The sequence below is a fragment of the Hirsutella rhossiliensis genome, assembly GCF_020360975.1.
Source record: "Hirsutella rhossiliensis strain HR02 chromosome Unknown scaffold00009, whole genome shotgun sequence".
Classification (NCBI taxonomy): domain Eukaryota; kingdom Fungi; phylum Ascomycota; class Sordariomycetes; order Hypocreales; family Ophiocordycipitaceae; genus Hirsutella; species Hirsutella rhossiliensis.
Window position 1 is genome coordinate 76,470 of NW_025408675.1, and position 19,017 is coordinate 95,486.

The following is a 19,017-nucleotide window of genomic DNA, read 5'->3' on the forward strand; positions in this document are numbered from 1 at the left end:
GCAATAGTGAGCTTTGTCCTAGTTTGACGGGGAGAATTCAATCAGCTACCGACACGATGGGGAACACACAGCAGCCCCTTCACCAATGCACCAGCGTTTCCCCCATGGCTGCTTCTGTCGTAAACTGCTCAATATTCAAAGTGAGATAGAACCAAGCCCTCGGGATGCCGTTTCAGTCGCTTGCATCATCTTCGGGATCCGTCGTTGCGGTCCCCTTCTTCTTGCCCTGCTACTGCGTCTTCTTGCCACCGGCACCTCTACTGCCCTTCTTGGCGTCCTTTGCCGACTTCTTATCCACCTGGTCCTGAATCCTGCTCCTCTCGCCCGCGCCCGTAGCCTGCAGCCCCGCTTCCTTGGCCCTGAAGTCGTCGCCCTCCGGGTCCATGCCGACGAGGCTCTCGAGCAGTTTGATCTCGTCGGCCCAAATCTGCTTGTCCTCGACCGTCTTGCCGTCGGCGCCCTTGCGGTCGATGGGCGTCTCGAGCACCATGGGCATGCCGCGGAAGGTGTCATCGTTGACGATGCTATGGAAGGCTCGCAGGCCGAGGAAGCCGGTGCCAATGTTGGCGTGGAGGTCGCGGTTGGAGCCAAGGGGAGCCTTGCTGTCGTTGACTGTCATGCGTGATCAGTGGGAAGCGGTTAATTTAGGTCGCTTGGCGAAAACCCTATTTCTGCGAGGCAACTCGCTGCTGGAGAGAAAGAGGGAGCAGGATACTTACGGTGAAAGGCTTTCAAGTACTTGAAGCTCACGGTCTTTTCAAACGATTCCATTGTCGTTTTGAACGCCTCGTTCGTCCGCAGGTCGTAACCGGCAGCAAAGGCATGGCACGTATCGATGCAGACGCCCACGCGGTCCTTGTCCTCGACGAGGTCTATAATGTCCCTCAGATCCTCCCACGTCGACCCAATGACGTTGCCGCTGCCCGCCATGTTCTCGAGCACCGTCACCACCGTCTTGGTCTCCCTGTGGGAGCTGTTGAGCTGGGCCGCAATGCGCCCAATGGCCGCGGGCCGCGTGTCGCCCAGGGTCGAGCCCGGGTGGAAGTTGTACAGCCCGATGCCGAGCTGCTCGCACCGCTGCAAGTCGTCGACGAAACTCTTGTAGGCCTGGGCAGCCTTGGTCGCGTCCGACTGCGCCAGGTTGACGAGGTAGGACCCGTGCGGGAGGGCGTGCTGGGCGGCGCTGTAGCCATGGTCCTTGCAGCCGCCGAGGAAGAGGTCGCGCGCCTCGGCGCTCATGGGCGGGTTGTCCCACTTGCGCTGCGACTTGAGGAAGAGAGCGAAGGAGTTGGCACCGATTTGCATCGCATTCGTGACCGAGTTGTTTACGCCTGTTGTGGCGGAGAGCAAGTCAGAAGACGACAAGTCACAACGCACGTACTTGGCCAAGTCGATCAATTCATGCGCGGGCTTCTGGGATATTGTTAAAGGAACAGACATACCTCCTGCGGCGCTGACATGGGCGCCAATGTACATGGCCTTGCCCAGCGACGCCACAGCCGTCCGCTCTGCGAGCGGCATGCTGTCGTCGCCCTTTGCCTTGGTCTTGGCCTTGGCCTTGGGCCTCTTTGCAGCTCTAGGCACCTCACCCGAGTCCGACTCTACCGCTTCTGGCTCTGCTTTGCGCTTTGCCGCGGCTTTGGCCGTGGCTTTGGACGCAGCTTTGGATGGAGGTTCCTCGACTCGAGTGGTGGCCTTTGCCGTCGTGCTCGAGGTTGCTGCCTCGGCCTTGGTCGCTGGGCTTTCGCTGTAGTCGACGGCTGGCTTCCTGCGCGACGAAGTACGAGCCATCTTATCGGCGAGGATACGCGTAATTTGGAATGTGACGAGTGAGTGGCAACAAGGCTCGGTCGGCTTTGTGCCTTCGAAAAGCTGTCAATGGCCAGGCGCGGTTGAAGTACGGCGACGCCGGAGCCGCGGTGGGTGACGCGCTGTCATGTGACCGGGACGACATACTCTATCTTGTATTACGTCATGCTTCAACGTGACCGAGATGGATCAACTTGGCTGGCACGGCGACTTGTCCATCCATCTCTCCCGGGCCTTGTGAGACTGTTGCGATGGAGATATATCATCCGAGTCGCTCTTTCTGGCGATGCGCTCGTCAAAAGACCTACTGCCGTTTGACCACGAGTTGGGGATTGAAGCCGCAAGGTTTAAAAGTAAATATCGCGAATACGGACAATGCGCAAGTGATTCAACAACTGCTATCGTTTTAGGAGATAATTTGAAGCTCTGGTGCTGGGCCGTTCGAGAACTGATCCTTGTACGCCTCAAAGAGCCGCTCCACCTCGTCAACGTACAAGTCGTGATAGCGGTCAATCACCTCTTGCGGCGGCTGGGCCCCGTATGACTCGTCGACTTCAATCGGCTTGCCCACGACAATATTCACCTGCCGCCTGTACGGCATCAAGCCAACATCGTAGTTGAGCAGGCCTCGGCCGTGCAGCGCCGGAATGGTAAACTTGAACACCTTGAGGACGAACATCTGGACCTTGTGCACCATGGGGTGTGTCTTGGGGCTTAGCTGGTCGTACAGGTCGTTCTCGCCGAACCCGATGACTGGCACTAGGTCTGCCCCAGTGCGGAGCGCCATTTTGACGAAACCCTTGCGGCCCTTGAGGATAAGCCGCAGCGTGCCGGGCTGAGCCTCGAGCGACTCGCGGGCGCCGCCAATGACAATGGTGACGGCGCGGCCTTGACCGTCGTTATTGGGCCCTCCCTGGGATAGAGTGTTGCGGATCGAGCCCTTAGAAACAGATCGTATACCCATAGCCAGTATCCAGTCGCGGTAAAAGGGGAGGCGGAAGTTGGAGTCGAGTGTGAGAAGACTGTTAGTGATGCCAGGGAACTTGTCCGCAAAGCCAAGCGCATTGGTCGCAAAGGCACACCACGCGCCGTGTGATATGATTCCATGCGGGTGATAGCCAAGAATGTACCTTCTGTTGGGCGGTAAATCGTGCGTCTTGTGTAGTCGCATGGGGAAATACGTGGCAAAGAGCCTCCAGAGCGGCAGCGACCTCAGCTTTTCGGATCGAAAAGACAGCTTCCCATCCGTGGCCGCGGCAGATACGGACAAGTGAATCAAATAGGGCACAAGAATAGGCCAGGTCAGGGGGTTTGCGCAGGTGAACCAAAAGAGCGAGGTCATGACGATGATTGACATGCAGTGGAAGAAGACGGCCGCGGTCTGCAGGCGTCGGCCCATGGGCATGCGGAGAGGGGCGAAGCGTATTCCCCCAGCTCTCCAGGCCTCCTTCTCGTGGCCAAGGTGTGAGTTTGTATGGGTGAGCCGAGGATACGACGTTTCGTCTTGCTTGGCCGTGCCATTCTGCTCTGCCTTGGCCCACGTTGTCCCCTTGGCGGCCTTTTTCGGAGCAGATGCGGCGACGGCGTAAGACCTGGGGCCACCGTTGGGCGACGTCTTGGCTGCGCCGTTGGTCACCTTGGCAATCGGGGTAACGAGCTCCTGGGAGTCGCCGTCGGAATCCTACTCCATATCAGCCGTTGCGCACACGGGTCGGGGTTTGGAGAGCGCGGCACGAGCACCAGCGCTCAAACTTACCATCAGGAGTGTCTCGTCGCTGCTTTCTTGCTGCAGCGGCCGCCGCCGAAGTTTGTCGCTGGACCTGGGGGCCGTCGCCACCTTTTCGTTGGCGTCGACTGCCTCGGCGTCTGGCCCGGCGTTAGCATTGCGTCGGAAGCTGCGACCTGAATCTCACTTCTCTGCAGGGACGCAGCCCGCGCGACGTCGGCGCTGGTTGTCATCTTTGGTCAAGAGGCTGCTCCTTGGCGGAGCTTGAGGTGATGCGATGCGATGGACAGGGAGCAGTGGCGAGGAATGGGACGGACGCGCCAGAGGAGGGACTGGTGATCCCTAAATAAGGGCACCTCCAAGGTTCGTGGGATCGGGGGGGCTAAGGGTTTCAATGAGGCATAGACATCAATTGTACTGTAACCAGTACTTATTAAACAAGGTTCACCCTTTGCATCGCGCCATCTTGCGCATGGCCGCCGGCCCATCTACCCTGTACATACCCGCACCGGCCCCTCCAATGACGTCGCGCAGGCAAGGCCATTGAACGTGCTCCGTACCGACGCCGTCCTCGGCAGACACGTGAAGATGGTCTCTGCCCATTACTCGGCCCTGGCTCCAGTTCCTAGCAAACACGCAAGTAGGTAATGTCTGCCGCCGAGCGATGGTAAACGTGCCTAATACCTAGCCCACGGAAAGGTCATCGATACCGTGCAGTGCAAGCCAACCGACATGGGCACGGCAAGAGAGACAGACGCCTTTCTTTTCTTCGCTACCCTGGATCCATGTCTTGCCCAAATCGGCACTCGGCCCATGTTTACCCTCACCGAGGCTGCATGGCCCCAAACTCTTCACGCTACCGAATCGGACCGCATGCCGACGGCGCGCCGAGCCCTCCGACAAAACGTGGACGAGGAACGGACCGGCACAGTCCATTGTTCTGTCGTCTGGCCTCCGACGCCATGGAGCCACAGGCTGCGTCGGAGCCCACGCCAAAAGAGTCCCTTGCTCCCATCCCATCCATAAGACATTGCTGCCGATCTACTCGTATACGCTCGCGGAGGGCTTCGGGCAAACTCTCCCGGGAGGCGCATACATTTATATGCGTACTGTACCTTACCATTCGACATAACGAAACTTGCCCCACAAGCAAAGCGACACTCATGCCTTCGCCACTTCGGAGTCGCACGTCCCTGCCATCCAATGCCCTTCCATCATTTCCTCGCCCCCTAAACGCCATGGCAGGACGGAGCCCTTTCCGCCGCCGCCGCCAGCCAGGGCCGTGAGTGTACGTATGCTGCCTTCATGCAAGTCCCTAGCAAGTACGAGACGAGAAGAGATGCAGCGAGACGTGTGCAAATGTCTTTTCTTGCCCCCTTCTCTTCTTATATAACCTGCAGACATTCCCTCATGCCGTCGCGGCGCCGTCGCGCGTCTCCAGCTGCCTCTTCAGGCCCGTGACCTCTTGATCGAGTGTGGTGACTTTATCAGACAGCGACTTGACCTTGTCCTCTAGCGTTTGGACATATGCCCACACGCTCGGGTCACTCTGTGCAAACATGTTGCCGCTGTCACCGCTGGGCTGCGTCCCGCTTGGCGCGCGTCCGTGGGAGAAGCCTGTCGAGCCGGGTGCGGCGAAACCAGGGTGCGAGAGCCCCGGTAGCTTCGGCCGAGGCTGCCCGCCGTGCGGGGACTGCAGCTCAGATTGCCTCCTACCCATTTGCTGTTGCTGAAACTGCTGCGACAGGCTTGGCGATCGCTGCCGCGCGACACCAGACGCGTCGTGTGCTTGAGCGCCAGGGCTGAGTGGCTTTGGACTCTCCGTCATGCCAGACTGGGAATATATGCTCGCGGTCCCGGCGGCGGCGGGCACCGACGAGGTGCTTGTGTTGGCGGCAGCGTGACTGCTAGCCATGCTATTCGATACGCTCGTGGAGCCGTTGTTGGCCGAGCTGGTCTGAGCGGCGTTGACGTTGGGAGGGAAGAGGCCGCCCGGCGTGGGCCTCGGGCCTGCTGGCGGATACGTGCGCGAGTGTGCGCCAAAAGCCTCACCCTGAGTGCCGGGAGCGTGTTGCGACCCTAGGCTCGGCAGGCTCTGTCGTCTCAGCTCTTCGTCGTCGGCATTGTCGTAGGCGATGCCCGACATGGCAGACTCGTCCCCTTCGCCCATGGCACCGTCCAGCTCTTCTCCGTCAGCAAAGCTGCCCATGCTGGCCCTTCGTCCGGCGCAACCCCCAGCGCCTTTGCTGTGCCTGGCCAAGGCATCTCCTCTGGCGAACTTGCGATCGCACTTTGGGCACACGTGAGGCTTCTCGCCTGTGTGCAGCTTGCCGTGCCTCTTCAAGTCATGGAGCCGACGGAAACGCATCTGGCACTCTGTGCACACATAGGGCTTTTCCTGGCTGTGCGTCAGGAGATGGCTCTTGAGATTGTGGTGACGCGTGAACTCGGTGTTGCAGTAGGGACACTTGTGCTTCTTGCCGCCCGTCGATGTTGGCGAGCCGTGAATTTGAGCCGGCACGGGGAAGCTCATGCCCCGGGCCGATTGCTCCGGCAAGGCGCCCGAGGTCTGAAGCGACCCGGGGTACGACAGGGAGCCTGGCTGTGGTCGCTCGTCCTGTGTCGCCACTTGGTGTGCCGAGAGCTGATCAGACTTGCCGCCGTCAACCTCCATGGGCGTCGGGCTCTCCGTGATGGGTATGGCGGCCATGCTCGATGCGCTCTGTGGACTCGACCCGGCGTGTTCGTCGGGGCGGGGGCCGGCGCCTGGGGGTATTGACAGGGCCGCAACCGCCTTGACGGCCGGGTCCATGTTGGCGGTCGGCGCAACCTGGGGCGCGTCCGCAGGACGGCTCATTGCCTGAGTCGCCGCCGACATGAGGGATTCTAGGGCCCTGTGGCTGGGGTTGGGACTGGTCGGGAGGGGGGATGTGGGCGCCGGCTCCTCGTATCGTCGACGGCGCTCGTCCTCGAGCGCTGCGGCGCCCGTGAGCGGCGGAGGAGACTTTGTGGTTGTCGCCAGGGCCAGGCGCGCCGACTTGGTCGGGGAGCCGAGAGGATTGATGTGCTGGGTGGCCTGGGCACGTGGCGAGGCAGACTCGGAGTCGCGATGTCGCTTGGGCAGCCTCGCGATGCCGTCCAAGGAGACGAGGGTGCCGGGCGGGGAGTTGGCACGCGGACAGGCGGGTGGCGGCGCTTCAGTTGCAAGAGCGCCAACGCTTGATGCCATAGACGCTGGAAAGGGGGGGGGACAACTGGAATTGGTACGAATCTATGGCCAGTCAAGAGCGTGCAGTCGCAATCAGAGGCAGCTCGAGCTCACGAGGCATGTCGAGGCGGATCGTCGAACGAGGTGTGGCTGAAGAAGGTGGCGAGAGCTCTCTCTCTTTTTTTTTCCTGCTTCGATGTCGTCGGCGTCGAGAGGGAGGGTACGGGTGCGGCGAGGGCGAGACGAGACTGTGGCGTAGAAATGGGCTGCGCTGGCAACCGGTGACATGAATCAATCCGCTGCTACAGTGAAAAAATCCACAACAGGAAACATCAAGGGCCAGTCCGTCGCGGCGGGGACGACGGACGACAGCGGCACCGTGAGATGCGAGACGGAGGGTTGAGTTGAGAGTTGAGGATGAGAAGAGAGAGGCCGAATCCAAGGCGCGGAAGCAATGGGCAGTGTTCAGTTGCTTCAGCAGGAGGGTGCGCAGGAGCTGGCAAGTGCTCTGCGCCAACGCCACAAATGGCGCACCAGGCGGCGACTCAGCGAGGCAAGCGCGAAGGATCTTTTCCTCGGTGGGATTGGGCGTCAGCCAGAGGTCCCATTTGGCGTGGCGTAGCAGGGGGCTGATGCACAAAGTAAGGTACATAAGGTAGGTAGGCAGGTACCTGGGTACTGTAGATTGCGCACGGTCGACCTCGCGAAATTGTTGAGTCAGCACCCTCAGCTTCTTCTGTCATCCCAAGTACAGCTTGGTGGGATGTGATATGCTCTGTCCGTCTGTGAGGCAGCTCGGCGAAGCCTCAACCGGGCAGTTGGCCTTTTCTCCGCGTTTCAAGGTGCCTGGGCGCATATTCGACAGGTATCTACGGATACGAGGAGCGAGTCAACAAAAAAAAACCCCCTTTGGCTCCGTTGTGTAAAGAGTACCTCGCACGCTAACGACCGCAGGGCGGGGTCGGTGAGGCTGAGGTTCTGCGGGCCACAGCACCAGCCCCCTTGGCCCCCCTTCCCTACCTGCCTAAGGTAGGTAGGGAGGTACCTTCCGTACTCGCATAGGTACCTTCCCTACCTACCTAGGTGCGTAAGTACCTAGGTACCTAGGTATTCGAGCAAGTACTTCGTACACGGTGGACCCCAGATCTGAATGGATATGCGGCTCGACATTACTCCGAAGATTCATGCCCGTCAGCACCTTGGGTAAGCGTCCTTGCGACCCTCCATAGGGGAGAGAGATAGATGGGTTACGCGCCTGTAATCTTTTGCCTTTACGGGCTCGACACAGCCCTGCCAAGTACCCGCAAAGTCTTACCGCTGCTGCTGGACCAGGGGAAGCTCGGGCACCATCACCGGTAGTTGCAGCGCCTCCATGAGCTTGTGGACGGTCTCGAGGAAGAACAGCGGCTCGCTTGAGCCGCAGACCTGCGGCGTATACAAGAGGTGCCGACTGTACTTTGTGCATGAGGCGCGACAGGGGCAATCGATTGTCTCACTCAGGGACATCTTGACCTCTTGATACACGCGCAATCCTGCTCAGCTACTGACCGAGTCTGTCGCGCCGAAAGGGACAGAGGGCAACGACAAAGAATGACTTCTCCGTATAGAGCCTGGGGTGTTACGCGCAACTCCTAGTGGTGACTGCTGGCGACTGGGTCTTGAAGTGGGTTGGACCAAAGCCGTTGCGGCGTAGACATTGTAAAAGTCGCCGTGAAGTCATCGCTCTGCCTGCAGGCTGCCTGCAGAGGACGTGCAGGAACACAAACAGATGAGCTCATGCGCAACCCTTGTCGCTATTCCTCGACGCCAGCCCCTAATGATGTCGTCGGTCGCGAGGAGGCGGTGCGTCGCAGTTGCGAATGACAAGCGAAGTTGCCGTCGGGACCTACTCGGTACATGACGACGCCCCAATTGGAGCTGGGGCAGCTCGCCACGTGCGAGCCGTTTCCATGCCGGAAAGTCGACGAAACAACATGTCTCACGACCCTACGCACGGCCGAGTCGGTCACCGACGACAAGACTTGATGTGTAGCTCAAGGCCACAAATAACTCGCAAGGCGTAGTTGTGGCAGACGGGCCAATCGATGGCACCACACGTCTGGATGCACTCAAGGAGGCCTGGGGTTGACTGAAATCGAGCGAATGGATGGCTGTCCGGTGGAGACGAGTGCCGATTGCACCCAGTCATCTGTCGACGATCCGATAGAATCCAAGGAGCAACGCCATCGTAGCTTGGACATCAGTCAGAGTAGCATCATCCCTGTTCATCAGTGGTGTACTGTACGCAGGAGAGTCTTTTCGGGAGGAGAGATGCTGTCTGGTCCCTGCGATTTCGATCCAGAAGTAGCCCCGATCGATGTCATCGATGATTTGCGTGCGAGATGCGAGCTGGAGGATCCTGTCTCGGGTCCGGCCGGTGCTTGGAGACGGGTTCGGGATGTTTTTGTTCTCTTTTAGCTGACTGACGTCTGTTGTTGTTGATGGTTTCCTGGGGGGGGGGGCTTTGCCGTACTCGGTAGCGATGGGGCGTCGAATTAAGATGCCGCCGACTGGAAAAGCCGCCCTGTTTTAGACGATTTCATTCCCTCTGTTTGCTCTTTGGCGTGGATCGACAGCCCGGAGATGTGCGCACGACTGACTCGAGTCCGCGTGGGACTTGCAAGGGATGAGGGCAACAGCGAATCAGGCAAGGGCGCAAGGGGAAGGCGGGGGCCAGAAGTACCCGTTCCGTTGGATGAGCAATTTTATGCGCGAATAATTTGTGTCGGTAGAGAGGGAGGCCTGGCCTCGTTGTAGACTTCTCCCTGGAGCTGAAAGTCGCCATGAAACCTGGTTGCATGCATATGCGCTGGAGGCTTCTATGCCTGCACGCACGTACGGAGTATGCAAAGCATCGACAATGCCTGCGATGGAACGCTCGCCCAATCTTCTGCTTCGGTCGTACGGCTGCGCTCACTCAGCCCGCGGCCGGCATTCAATGCGATAAATGCGATGAAAATGTGTTCCAGCCGGACCAATGGCGGTTTTCGGACAAGACGCCTTGGCGAGCGTTGCCTTTGTGCTTGTACAACAAGCACATCAAGCACAACTGGGACGGACGAAGCATCGACGGGCAAAAGTCAGCGTGCCGCCGGTACGGAGTACTCGGCACGGCACCGACGGTGCAGACGTTTGCGCTAAGCGGCTTCCAGGCTCTTCCACCGCGCCGCGTACGGAGTACCTGTAAGTTACAGCAAGTCGGCGGGGTGGGTAGCAGCGCGTCTGCAAGAGGCTTAGCGCTAGGCACTCGAAGCAAGGCACGGAGCTGGCGCCGCAGGCTGAACAAAGTACCTTGTATAGTTATCTGCACGTGCTCTTCTCCCTGGCTTGTGCCAACGACTATTTGCATCTTAACGCCTCCTGCTATACCCAACTAACCTCGATGCCATTTTTATCACGTACGGTAAATTGCGGTGCCTGAACACTTGCTAATTGGGCTGGCAACGACATGGATCCTCCCCAGACGTGTTCCTGGCATGGCTGGGAGAGGGTGGGGACGTCGTCTATGGGACCTGGTGAAGCCCTTACCATCCCAAGACATCTGCAATATTTTGCCCCCGGCATACTGCAGAAAGCTAATGGCCGGCCCCTCGTTTTGCAGGGTTAAGAGTAAGAGGGGTCAGTCAATATGCAAGGCACAGAGCCCAAAAGGCTTGGAGGCGCCTTGTTCTTTAATCTTGCAGTCTCTCCGCCGCTGCTTGTGTATGCGTATGTATGTAAGTTGTCGGGACAGTTGAACAGGTTTCGACTAGAATACTAACACGTTGGTACATAGATGCCAATACCATGAATGGCTTGGAGACCGTTATATGACCATGCACGCGTGGGCCGGTCTCCGTGCCCCATCAGCTCGGCCCTCGGCCGCAAGACCGTTGGGCACGGAGCCGCCGGCGTAGCGTGTCGGAAGTTCAGGCCGATGGGAAAGCCTCCACTTCCGTGTATTTTGCTGTTCCTAGCAACCAGTTCGTCTCATTCGATCGTGAAGGCCTCGCCGTGTTGTGGTACCGGTACCCCCAGTTCTACAGTAGCATGGACTGATGGAGCCAGGTAAAGTGGATTCGAGCTGGCATAGACCGCCGAATTGCATCGCCAAGAAACCATGCTGGGGCATGGCATGTAATCTCCCACGTTCGCGCGCAGGCGAGAGCCTCACCCACTCTGGACCCCCCCCTCTTCTTCTTTTTTTGGGTTCGCCCGCTTGCCTGCCTTCCCCTGGAGTGTGTGTAAGTGTGTCTGTTCTCCGCTCTCGTGCCTGGCCATGGCTTTCGCCTTTTCACTCCCTCGTCCTCCTCCACCTTGCTCTTCTCTCCTTTTCCCTGCTCGCCGCGTCCCTTCCTTTCAAACGGAGAGTCCATCCCATGCTCTCTCCATCACGCTCCTTTTCTTTATCTTGTTAGCATCGATATATCTATCTGCTGCTTGCTGCAGCCTACACCGTCCCTGGTAGCCGAAAAAGCATCAATATTCTACAACATCTAACGGTAAGTTGCGTCGATTGGACATTCTCCCACGTGGCGGTGGCCGTTGGACTCTAAGACCCCTTATTTCTGCTTTCATACAGACAGAGATGGACAATCAACCCCTGCCTCTGGTGTAGATCATAGCCCGGCTAACATCATGTCTGGGAAAGATTGCAAGAAGCAATGAAGGATCTGATCAAGTACGCCCTCGTGGCCGTCCTGGCTGCCGAGGCCTCGGCCAACCCGCACCATCACCGTCACCGCCACATCAAGAGAGATGCTGTCTCGCCCTTCCAGCAGGACAGGGCAACCAAGGGAATGGGGGTCATCTTTCAGGAGGTTGTCAAGGACGACAATGGGAATTCCGAAATAAAGCCCATGGACGAGAACGAGGCCCGAAAGTGTCTCAAGGACGGGACTTGCTATCCCGTGACCGAGTCTGTCGGGGAAATCCAGGCGGCGGCGGCGTCGACGATGACCAGCGAGACGTCCAACGCCGTGCCGAACCCTCCCCAACGGGCTCCGGCAAGTTCTTCGCAGGCCGTGCCTCCGCCGCTCTCGGCACCGATTAAAGACTCGCCTCCACCGCCACCCCCGTCTGCTTCGCCCCCGTCTGTTTCGCCCCCTGCCTCCAAACCCGTCCCTTCCAATGGCGCTTCCGAAACCAAGGGTGACAGCAACGACTTCAATCGTGAATTTCAGATGGGCAATTTCCCATGCTCCGAATTGCCACCCGGGTATGGCTTAGTTCCAATTACCTGGCAGAAAGACAACGGCTGGGCCGGCATCCAAAATGTCACTGGCTACAATCCTGACTCCGACCAGAAGACTTTACCATTCGGACTCACTCCACCCGACAACAAGGGCTGCACCGAAGGCCTCATGTGCTCTTACGTCTGCCCTCCTGGCTTGCAAAAGACTCAGTGGCTCACAGCGCTTGGTACGAAAAACCAGTCCATCGGTGGCCTCTACTGCAACTCCAACAACAAGCTCCAACTCACCCGTCCGTCCGCGAAATCGCTCTGCGAAAAAGGCGTTGGGGGTGTCTTTGCCTATAACAACCTGGATCGCAACATTAGCATTTGCCGCACTGACTACCCGGGAACTGAGAAAATGGTGGTCCCCACGGTCGTAGGCCCTGGCCAAATGGTTGAACTCACCAATCCGGACCAGACAGAATATTTGTGGCAGGCCAAGAAGACGTCTGCCCACTACTACTTGAACCCGCTGGGTGTCAATCAGGAAGAGGCTTGCGTCTGGGACAGTCCCGACGACAAGCTCAAAGACAAGGCGGGCGACAAAGCCCCCGTTGTTCTTGGCACTGGCTTCGATCCGGATGCCAAGGCCTCCTTCCTCAGCGTTGCCTCCAACAACCCCAGAAGTGCTATCGACTTCAAGATCGTCATCAGGGACGGCACCAGCACCGGGTCTCCGTTGTGCGAATACGAGGAACCGACCCCGACGGCTGGCAAGGGCTGCACTGTAAGCGTAACCGTGCCCGACCTTGTGCCGACATTACTGATATATTTGCAGGTGTCCTTGCAGGAGGGAAAAGTGGCAGTCTTCAGCTTTGAATAACGCGCCAGGGGGTTTATGTAGGCAACGTGTTTTTTTTGTCAACCTTCCTTAGTGCGTGTGCATATACTCTTCGCGCGGAGCACCGGGTACGGCTGGAGGGGGAAACGTCCAGGGGCGGCCGAGCCTCGCGGCGCGGTCGTCTCGACCGAAGCCGGCTTATTTCTGGGACCATTCGGGAGCCAAGATGGCACGGGGGGATAACGGAGACGACAGGCGGGCCTTGATCGGACTGCGCATCGCCACGTCTTCTCGACGAGTTTTTCAAGTCCCAAGTCTTCTGGCCACTTTGTATAACTTGCAACCGAGGGCACCCCTCGCATCGGATTGTACGTCTTGGATGGATGGCTTTTTTTCTTTTCTAATTTTTCCCTTTGTGACAATTGCTATATCGCTGAATTCACTCCCAAATGTACCGGGCGAGATGGGGACTCCTTTGGTGCTCAACTGTACAACCGTCGCTTGCGCAAGCCTCGGCCATTCATGCAAATGCCACGTTTCCTCGCAAAAGTAGACCATCAGAGTTCCATGGGGGTTCCGACCCCTGCCTCCTTGGCCCGACGAAGCTCGTCGAGCTGGTCTAGACGTTGCTCCTTGAGCTTCTCTTCGACGTCCTCCCGAAGGCCACCTAGGTCCGGGGGTATGTCTCGCATTTGAACGCTCGGGGCAGCCTGGACGAAGCGAAGTTGCTCCGTGACGTGCTGCACAATGTCCTGTAGGCGCTTCTGGGGATTGCGATTCTGTCGCGGTTCGCCCAAGATTTGCTCCAGGGTCGGGAATAACGTGTCTTGTCGAAACTGTTGACGCCACGGCGCGTGCTGGGGGAGCATTGGGCTGATTTTTTCTTGGCAGCCGATGGCTATGCTGGTCTCGTAAGTCCAAGCACGGGCAACGTTGCGGGGCGTGTAGCCGCCGCCGCCAAACAGAATCAGGGGCAAGTTCATCTTTTTGCAAAACTCAACGCAGGCGCCGTGGCCCTGTACTTGGAGGTTGAATCGGCCGAGGCGGTCGCCCGCCAAGGAGTCGGCGCCACACTGGAGGGCGATGGCAGTGGGCCGAAACCTCTCGACAATTCTGCCAACGATGGTGTTGAAGAGCATGTCGTATTGCTCGTCTGTGATGCCGTCGTTGAGCGGGACGTTGACGGCGTGGTGAGCCCCGGGGTTTTGCTCGTTCTTGGGCCCGTTGTCATCGAGGGCGCCTGTGCCGGGGAAGAAGTTGTTGGGGTCGTATTTGTGAAAGGAGACGGTCATGACTCTGTCGGTCGAGAAGAAGGCCTCCTCGACGCCGTCGCCGTGGTGGACATCAATGTCAATATACAGGACGCGGGGGTGGAAGCGCAAGAGCTGAAGAATGGCAACGACGATATCGTTGATGTAGCAGAAGCCCGACGCCTCGGCCTTTTTGGCGTGATGGAGACCACCTCCCCAAGCGATGGCGATGTCTGACTGCTTGTAGCAAATCTTCCTTGCGGCATCGAGAGCGCCGCCGGCAGATAAGGAGCAGTAATCGTAGAGACCCTCGAACAAGGGGCAGTCTGAGCCGCCGAGGTTAAACCTGAGGTCTGGGTTCTGGTTCTCCAAGTCGCGCGGCACGGGCTCGGGCAGGACGGTGCCGAGGAAGTCGAGGTAGTCGGTCGAGTGAAAGTCTGCGAGCTCCTCGTACGTGGCAGCACGGGCGATGTAGTTGTCCATGGCAAAGGACATGCCGTACGAGTAGATTAAGCTTTTTGAGAGGGTCAGCCGCCACGGTTTCATGGGATGCGTCATGCCAAAGTGGTGCTTCTCCATGTCCGGGTTGCAGTGGAAGGAGACGGTGTAGCCCTTGGGGCGAGTGATGGCCGACTCTTGGGCGGCGCGTTTACATTTGTTGTAGAATTTGGCATTGTCGGCCTCGCTGGGCAAGCCGAGCGAGATGTTGTAGTCGTCGACGATGGCATCATCTGGGTCGACGTCAAGCTTGTGAGGCAGGTAGTTGGGCTTGGGGACGCGAAAACTGTAGGGGTTCGTGTCCATGGCCGGCAAGCCCGGCGCGGGGGTGCGGATAGCCTCCGGGTCAAGTTGATAGTTGAGGAGGACGCGAGTGGCTCTTTTAGGTGAGGTGGTTGGTGATGTTGATGTCGACAGGCCGTGTGAATGAGCCGGCCGCAACTGCGAATACCCAAAAGCGAGGCAGCCCTGGAATCATCCACTGTCGGGGAGCGACCGTTGAGCCCTTTGTAGCGTGTACCGGTAATGAATGTCCAGGCGAGCGAGGGGTTGGTATCGAAGCTGTTCTGCACACTGAACTGCTTGGTGAAATGGCTGAGACTCGGAGGAGGAAAGAAATGATTACTGTACCGGTAATTACTGTCTGTCCCGTGAGTACGGAGTACATGAGTGCACGGCCCAGATTTGTATCTTCCCCACACAAGGGTGTTCTGCTTAAGCTCTGGGTCTGGGGCTACTCCAGAAGCAGAGTGTGAAAAGGGCGGGCTGCCGTCCACCCTCGAAGGCGGCACGCGGCAACCACAGCCAGAGCAAGCAACAGCATCATCCCGCCCGTTGATCCTGGCATCGCATCGCGTCCACCTGCAACAGCCGGCAGTCGCGTTGCGTGCGCTGCCAGACAACACCGGCCAAGACGAACGGGAGCAGCCACGTGGCAACCAAAGGTGAGTCCAGCGTCGCAGTCTGTCGAGGCAGACAAGCAGGGCCTTGGCGACGCTGCTGCCCCTTTACAGTCAGTCTCGACTGCCTTCCTGCTCTCCTGCTCTCCTGCTCTCCTGCTCTCCTGCTCTCCTGCTCTCCTGCTCTCCTGCTCTCCTGCTATCCTGATCTCCTGCTATCCTGCTATCCTGCTTTGCGAGTACCGTACGTACGGTACATCCATTTCCTTTGCACCCGCCCATTCACACACATACCTACTACCTACCTACCTACCTTACTTATTTCGCCCATCGCAACACCCACGACACCATGCATGCCCTTCTCCGTCCACTGTCCTGGCTGCTGCGCAGACCATCGCCCAGGGTTGCCGTGGCGGCGCTCAGTCAGTGGACTGCCCTGTATTTTCCCTTCCGGCTGGCTGGCTGGTTGTACTACTCACCTGCCTGTTTGCCTGCCTACTACCTACAGTACCACCTAGTAGGTTCTGCCGTGAGGTACCAAGTACTTGCCGGCAGCCTGCAGCTGCCTCTTGCTATCTACTAACTTACCTTCATACTCGTTCGTCTTTTCCCTCAAAAAATCTCCTGCTGCGCCCCCCCTCCAAACTTCATCATTCTCTTCGTCTCTCAAACAAACCTGAACTGCCTTGCATTTCCGGCTTCCCTTCTCAGTATACTTCCCCTCATGGTTGACCATCATGCCCAGAGACGACTTGTCCATCGACTTTGTCAAGAGAATGCCCCAAGCAGAGCCTCTCGACCCGGGCTTGATTCTCGATGACTGGATCAACCGCGTGCAGAACCTCCCCGAGGAGATTCGCTTCGTCCAGGACGAAATAGCAGACAAGGACCGCCAGTACAACGAGTGCATTCGCGTCATCGAGGATCGCGACGGCAAGATTCAAAAGTGGATCAAGTCCAACGGCAGTCTCGAGCCCAACCCTAAGGAGGACCTTTTGCGCGCCCAGATCCGCGACAGCTACTCTCGCGCCGACAAGCTCGCCCAGGACAAGATACTCCTCGCCCAGAGGCTGCAGGCCATCATGGACAAGCACCTGCGCAGTCTCGACTTGCAGATCAAGCTCCTCTATGACCGCGCAGAACCCGGCTTCACTGATCCCGATGAAGTGCCCTCACTTTTGCGTTCCAGCGCCGCCAACCACACCGCCCCCTCGCTCCGCTCAGTCAACCCTTCCTCGACCAACATCACCGCCGCCGGCCCGACTCCCTCGCCCATGAACCCAGCTCCCGCCTCCTCCACACCAGCCATCACGCGTCTGCCCGCTCATCCCCAGATTCGACACACCCAGGCCCAGCAGAGTCATCCACAGCACGCGGCCTCTGCCCCGGCGACACCAGCAGCAAGCATCATACTCAACAGACAACGCGAGAGCTCGGCCGGCCCGATAACGAAGCGTGGACCGCGATCCAACATAGGCCTGGCAAACGCGTCTGCAGCATCGAGCGGACTGGCAAGACACTCGTCGCTTGGCCCCGGAACCCCTAAGAATGGGCCCGGCACCAGCGGAAGTGGCACGTTGAGGGCCGGTAGTGCAGGGCCCCGCGCTGGTTCTGTCAAGGCCGGGTCTGGGGCCGGCAGTCGACGTGGCACACCAACCGGAGCAGCGCGGAAGAAAATAGCAAACAAATCGTCGCTCTCGCGAGTGAGAAAGGCGTCGGCCAGAAACTCCCCGGCATCCCCGGCAGATAGCGACCTGTCGGAGGCGGGGAGTGTCAGCGGCGAGGACGAGGACGGCGTTGACGCTCGTTCAAGGGGGACGCCGGCGGTCGATGGAAAAGATGCCGATGGCGACGAAGCTGTTGGAGACGCCGAAGACGAGGAGGAGGAGGGAGGCGATGACAAAAAGTACTGCCTGTGTCATAACGTGAGCTATGGCGACATGGTGGCCTGTGACAACGACAACTGCCCCTATGAGTGGTTTCATTGGTCGTGTGTCGGGCTCAAGAGTGAACCAACCGGGACTTGGTACTGCCCGGTTTGCACGGAGAAATTCCAGAAGAAGAGCAAGTGAGCAGAAAGGGACGGCTGCGCCGCGAGTCGCATTGGCACATGGCTGGCTTAGGTGTCGGATATCTCGCGTTTGGTGCTATGTTCACGAATTGGGAGATGCCCCATCCACGGAGACGGCTGGCTTGGCATGACGGGGCTCGGTGGCTGGCCTCGGGCGTCTGGTGGAAAGGGAAGCACTTTGTTTCGCGTGAATCGAAAGCGATCGAGTTCTGATCGATCCGGGCTGAATATGGCCTTTGGACTTCCTCTCATCTGTCCACAGCTGGTATGATGAGATTCTGATTTGGACTTGGAATGACACAGCGCACGACGCCACGTCTCACACCCTCCGTTTCTTCCCTCAGCTGGGTAATGTGGCCACCCTTCGCCTGGGCGTTGTATGTAAAATCGTCCAGCGAGCCTCCCACGCCAAAGTAGAGCTTCTTGGCCGCCACAAGAGCTTCGGCGTTGGCCCCCAAATCAGCCCTTTCGCGGGTGAGGACTGCGAAGACGGTCTCGGTGAAGGCCTGCAAAGCCAGGGGGGAGTAGATGGTTTCGGCGCCAAGGACGAGGGTGACGGGCGAGGGAGCAGAAGCATCCGGGTCGGCGCTCCGGGTCGCGTAGAGGAGCTGGACGAGTTCGGGGGACCATGCGCCAGAGAGGAAAGACAGCGTAATGTTTTGCTCGGACAGGTGCGTCTGGAAGGCCTGGAGCACCTCGGGGTTAAGCTCCAGCTCGTCCTCGAGAGTGAAGGCGTCTCGAAGGGCGGGGTGTCGGTGTCGACAGTGGAGGGCCCAGGCGAGCAGGAAGTTGGGCAGGGTGACGAGCTGGATGACGGAGGGGTTGTAGTCGGTCAGGATGAAGGCGAGAGGCTGCGTGGGCGACGGCTCCTGGGCCAGCGCCCACTGGAACAGGGCTATCGAGGGGAGCGCAGTTCCGCAGCCCAGCTGGAGGATGTCAGCAACGGTTGGTGCAGCGCACAAACGGCCAAGCAGAGAGCAGGCGAGTGATGCCGAGCTTCCTCTGGGCAAAGTGTTGCTCGCGCATGCATGCGACTACGTCCTTACCTCAATGACACGAAGGGGACGGTCCCGCCCGGAAGAAGACGCATGACCCGCGGCCGCCAGAACCTTGACCAGGTCGACGCTACTCTCCCAGCTCTTGAAGCCGCCCTCGTAGACGCCCGTCTTCACATCGTGCTCGCCGAGCGCCTCGCCGCCGCCGCCATGGCTCTCGTCCTCGGCCATAAGCTGGACCCTGACATCCCACAGCTCGCGGCGGGGGATGCACGCCGTCGCACCGTCGTCGAGGGCCACGTCGAGGCAGCCGTATGCCATCTTGGAGGGCAGGCGGGACAGTAGGAGCGGGAGGTCGTGGCGCGTGGGCGGGAGCAGCGGGCGCCCCGCGACGGGGAACGCGCCGCTTGGTGCGGGCGCCGGGGCATCGAGGGTAGGGTTGGTCGATGACGGCGGGATGGCGTCTATGTCGTCGCCGGAGAAGCCAAAGGCAAAGGCCATTGCTGCGTCTGGCGGGTTGTTGTTG

The 19,017-nt window shown here is 59.1% G+C and overlaps 7 protein-coding genes across 7 annotated transcripts; 2 read left to right on the forward strand and 5 right to left on the reverse strand.

The window, feature by feature from the left end:
• Positions 1-229: 229 nt before the first annotated feature.
• HRG_07794 (xylose isomerase-like TIM barrel domain-containing protein) lies at positions 230-1,791 on the reverse strand (the record flags this gene model as incomplete). The annotated part of the gene is made up of 3 exons (XM_044866265.1): positions 230-612; positions 720-1,331; positions 1,443-1,791. The coding sequence occupies 3 exons, from the start codon at positions 1,789-1,791 to the stop codon at positions 230-232; spliced, it is 1,344 nt and encodes a 447-aa protein (XP_044718154.1).
• Positions 1,792-2,215: 424 nt separating this feature from the next.
• Positions 2,216-2,980, reverse strand: HRG_07795 (diacylglycerol acyltransferase domain-containing protein; the record flags this gene model as incomplete). The annotated part of the gene is made up of 1 exon (XM_044866266.1): positions 2,216-2,980. The coding sequence occupies one exon, from the start codon at positions 2,978-2,980 to the stop codon at positions 2,216-2,218; it is 765 nt and encodes a 254-aa protein (XP_044718155.1).
• A 1,963-nt stretch (positions 2,981-4,943) lies between these two features.
• On the reverse strand, positions 4,944-6,764 carry HRG_07796 (putative zinc finger protein crol gamma; the record flags this gene model as incomplete). Its single annotated transcript, XM_044866267.1, has 3 exons — positions 4,944-5,152; positions 5,252-5,873; positions 5,922-6,764. The coding sequence occupies 3 exons, from the start codon at positions 6,762-6,764 to the stop codon at positions 4,944-4,946; spliced, it is 1,674 nt and encodes a 557-aa protein (XP_044718156.1).
• Positions 6,765-11,425: 4,661 nt separating this feature from the next.
• Positions 11,426-12,820, forward strand: HRG_07797 (beta-glucosidase (SUN family) domain-containing protein; the record flags this gene model as incomplete). Its single annotated transcript, XM_044866268.1, has 4 exons — positions 11,426-11,679; positions 11,725-11,838; positions 11,920-12,724; positions 12,776-12,820. 4 exons carry the CDS (start codon positions 11,426-11,428, stop codon positions 12,818-12,820), a joined length of 1,218 nt encoding a protein of 405 aa, XP_044718157.1.
• A 515-nt stretch (positions 12,821-13,335) lies between these two features.
• On the reverse strand, positions 13,336-14,832 carry HRG_07798 (histone deacetylase domain-containing protein; the record flags this gene model as incomplete). Its single annotated transcript, XM_044866269.1, has 1 exon — positions 13,336-14,832. The coding sequence occupies one exon, from the start codon at positions 14,830-14,832 to the stop codon at positions 13,336-13,338; it is 1,497 nt and encodes a 498-aa protein (XP_044718158.1).
• Positions 14,833-16,162: 1,330 nt separating this feature from the next.
• Positions 16,163-17,497, forward strand: HRG_07799 (PHD finger domain protein; the record flags this gene model as incomplete). Its single annotated transcript, XM_044866270.1, has 1 exon — positions 16,163-17,497. One exon carries the CDS (start codon positions 16,163-16,165, stop codon positions 17,495-17,497), a length of 1,335 nt encoding a protein of 444 aa, XP_044718159.1.
• A 247-nt stretch (positions 17,498-17,744) lies between these two features.
• Positions 17,745-18,992, reverse strand: HRG_07800 (Mni1p protein; the record flags this gene model as incomplete). The annotated part of the gene is made up of 2 exons (XM_044866271.1): positions 17,745-18,422; positions 18,543-18,992. The coding sequence occupies 2 exons, from the start codon at positions 18,990-18,992 to the stop codon at positions 17,745-17,747; spliced, it is 1,128 nt and encodes a 375-aa protein (XP_044718160.1).
• Between the last annotated feature and the right edge of the window lie 25 nt (positions 18,993-19,017).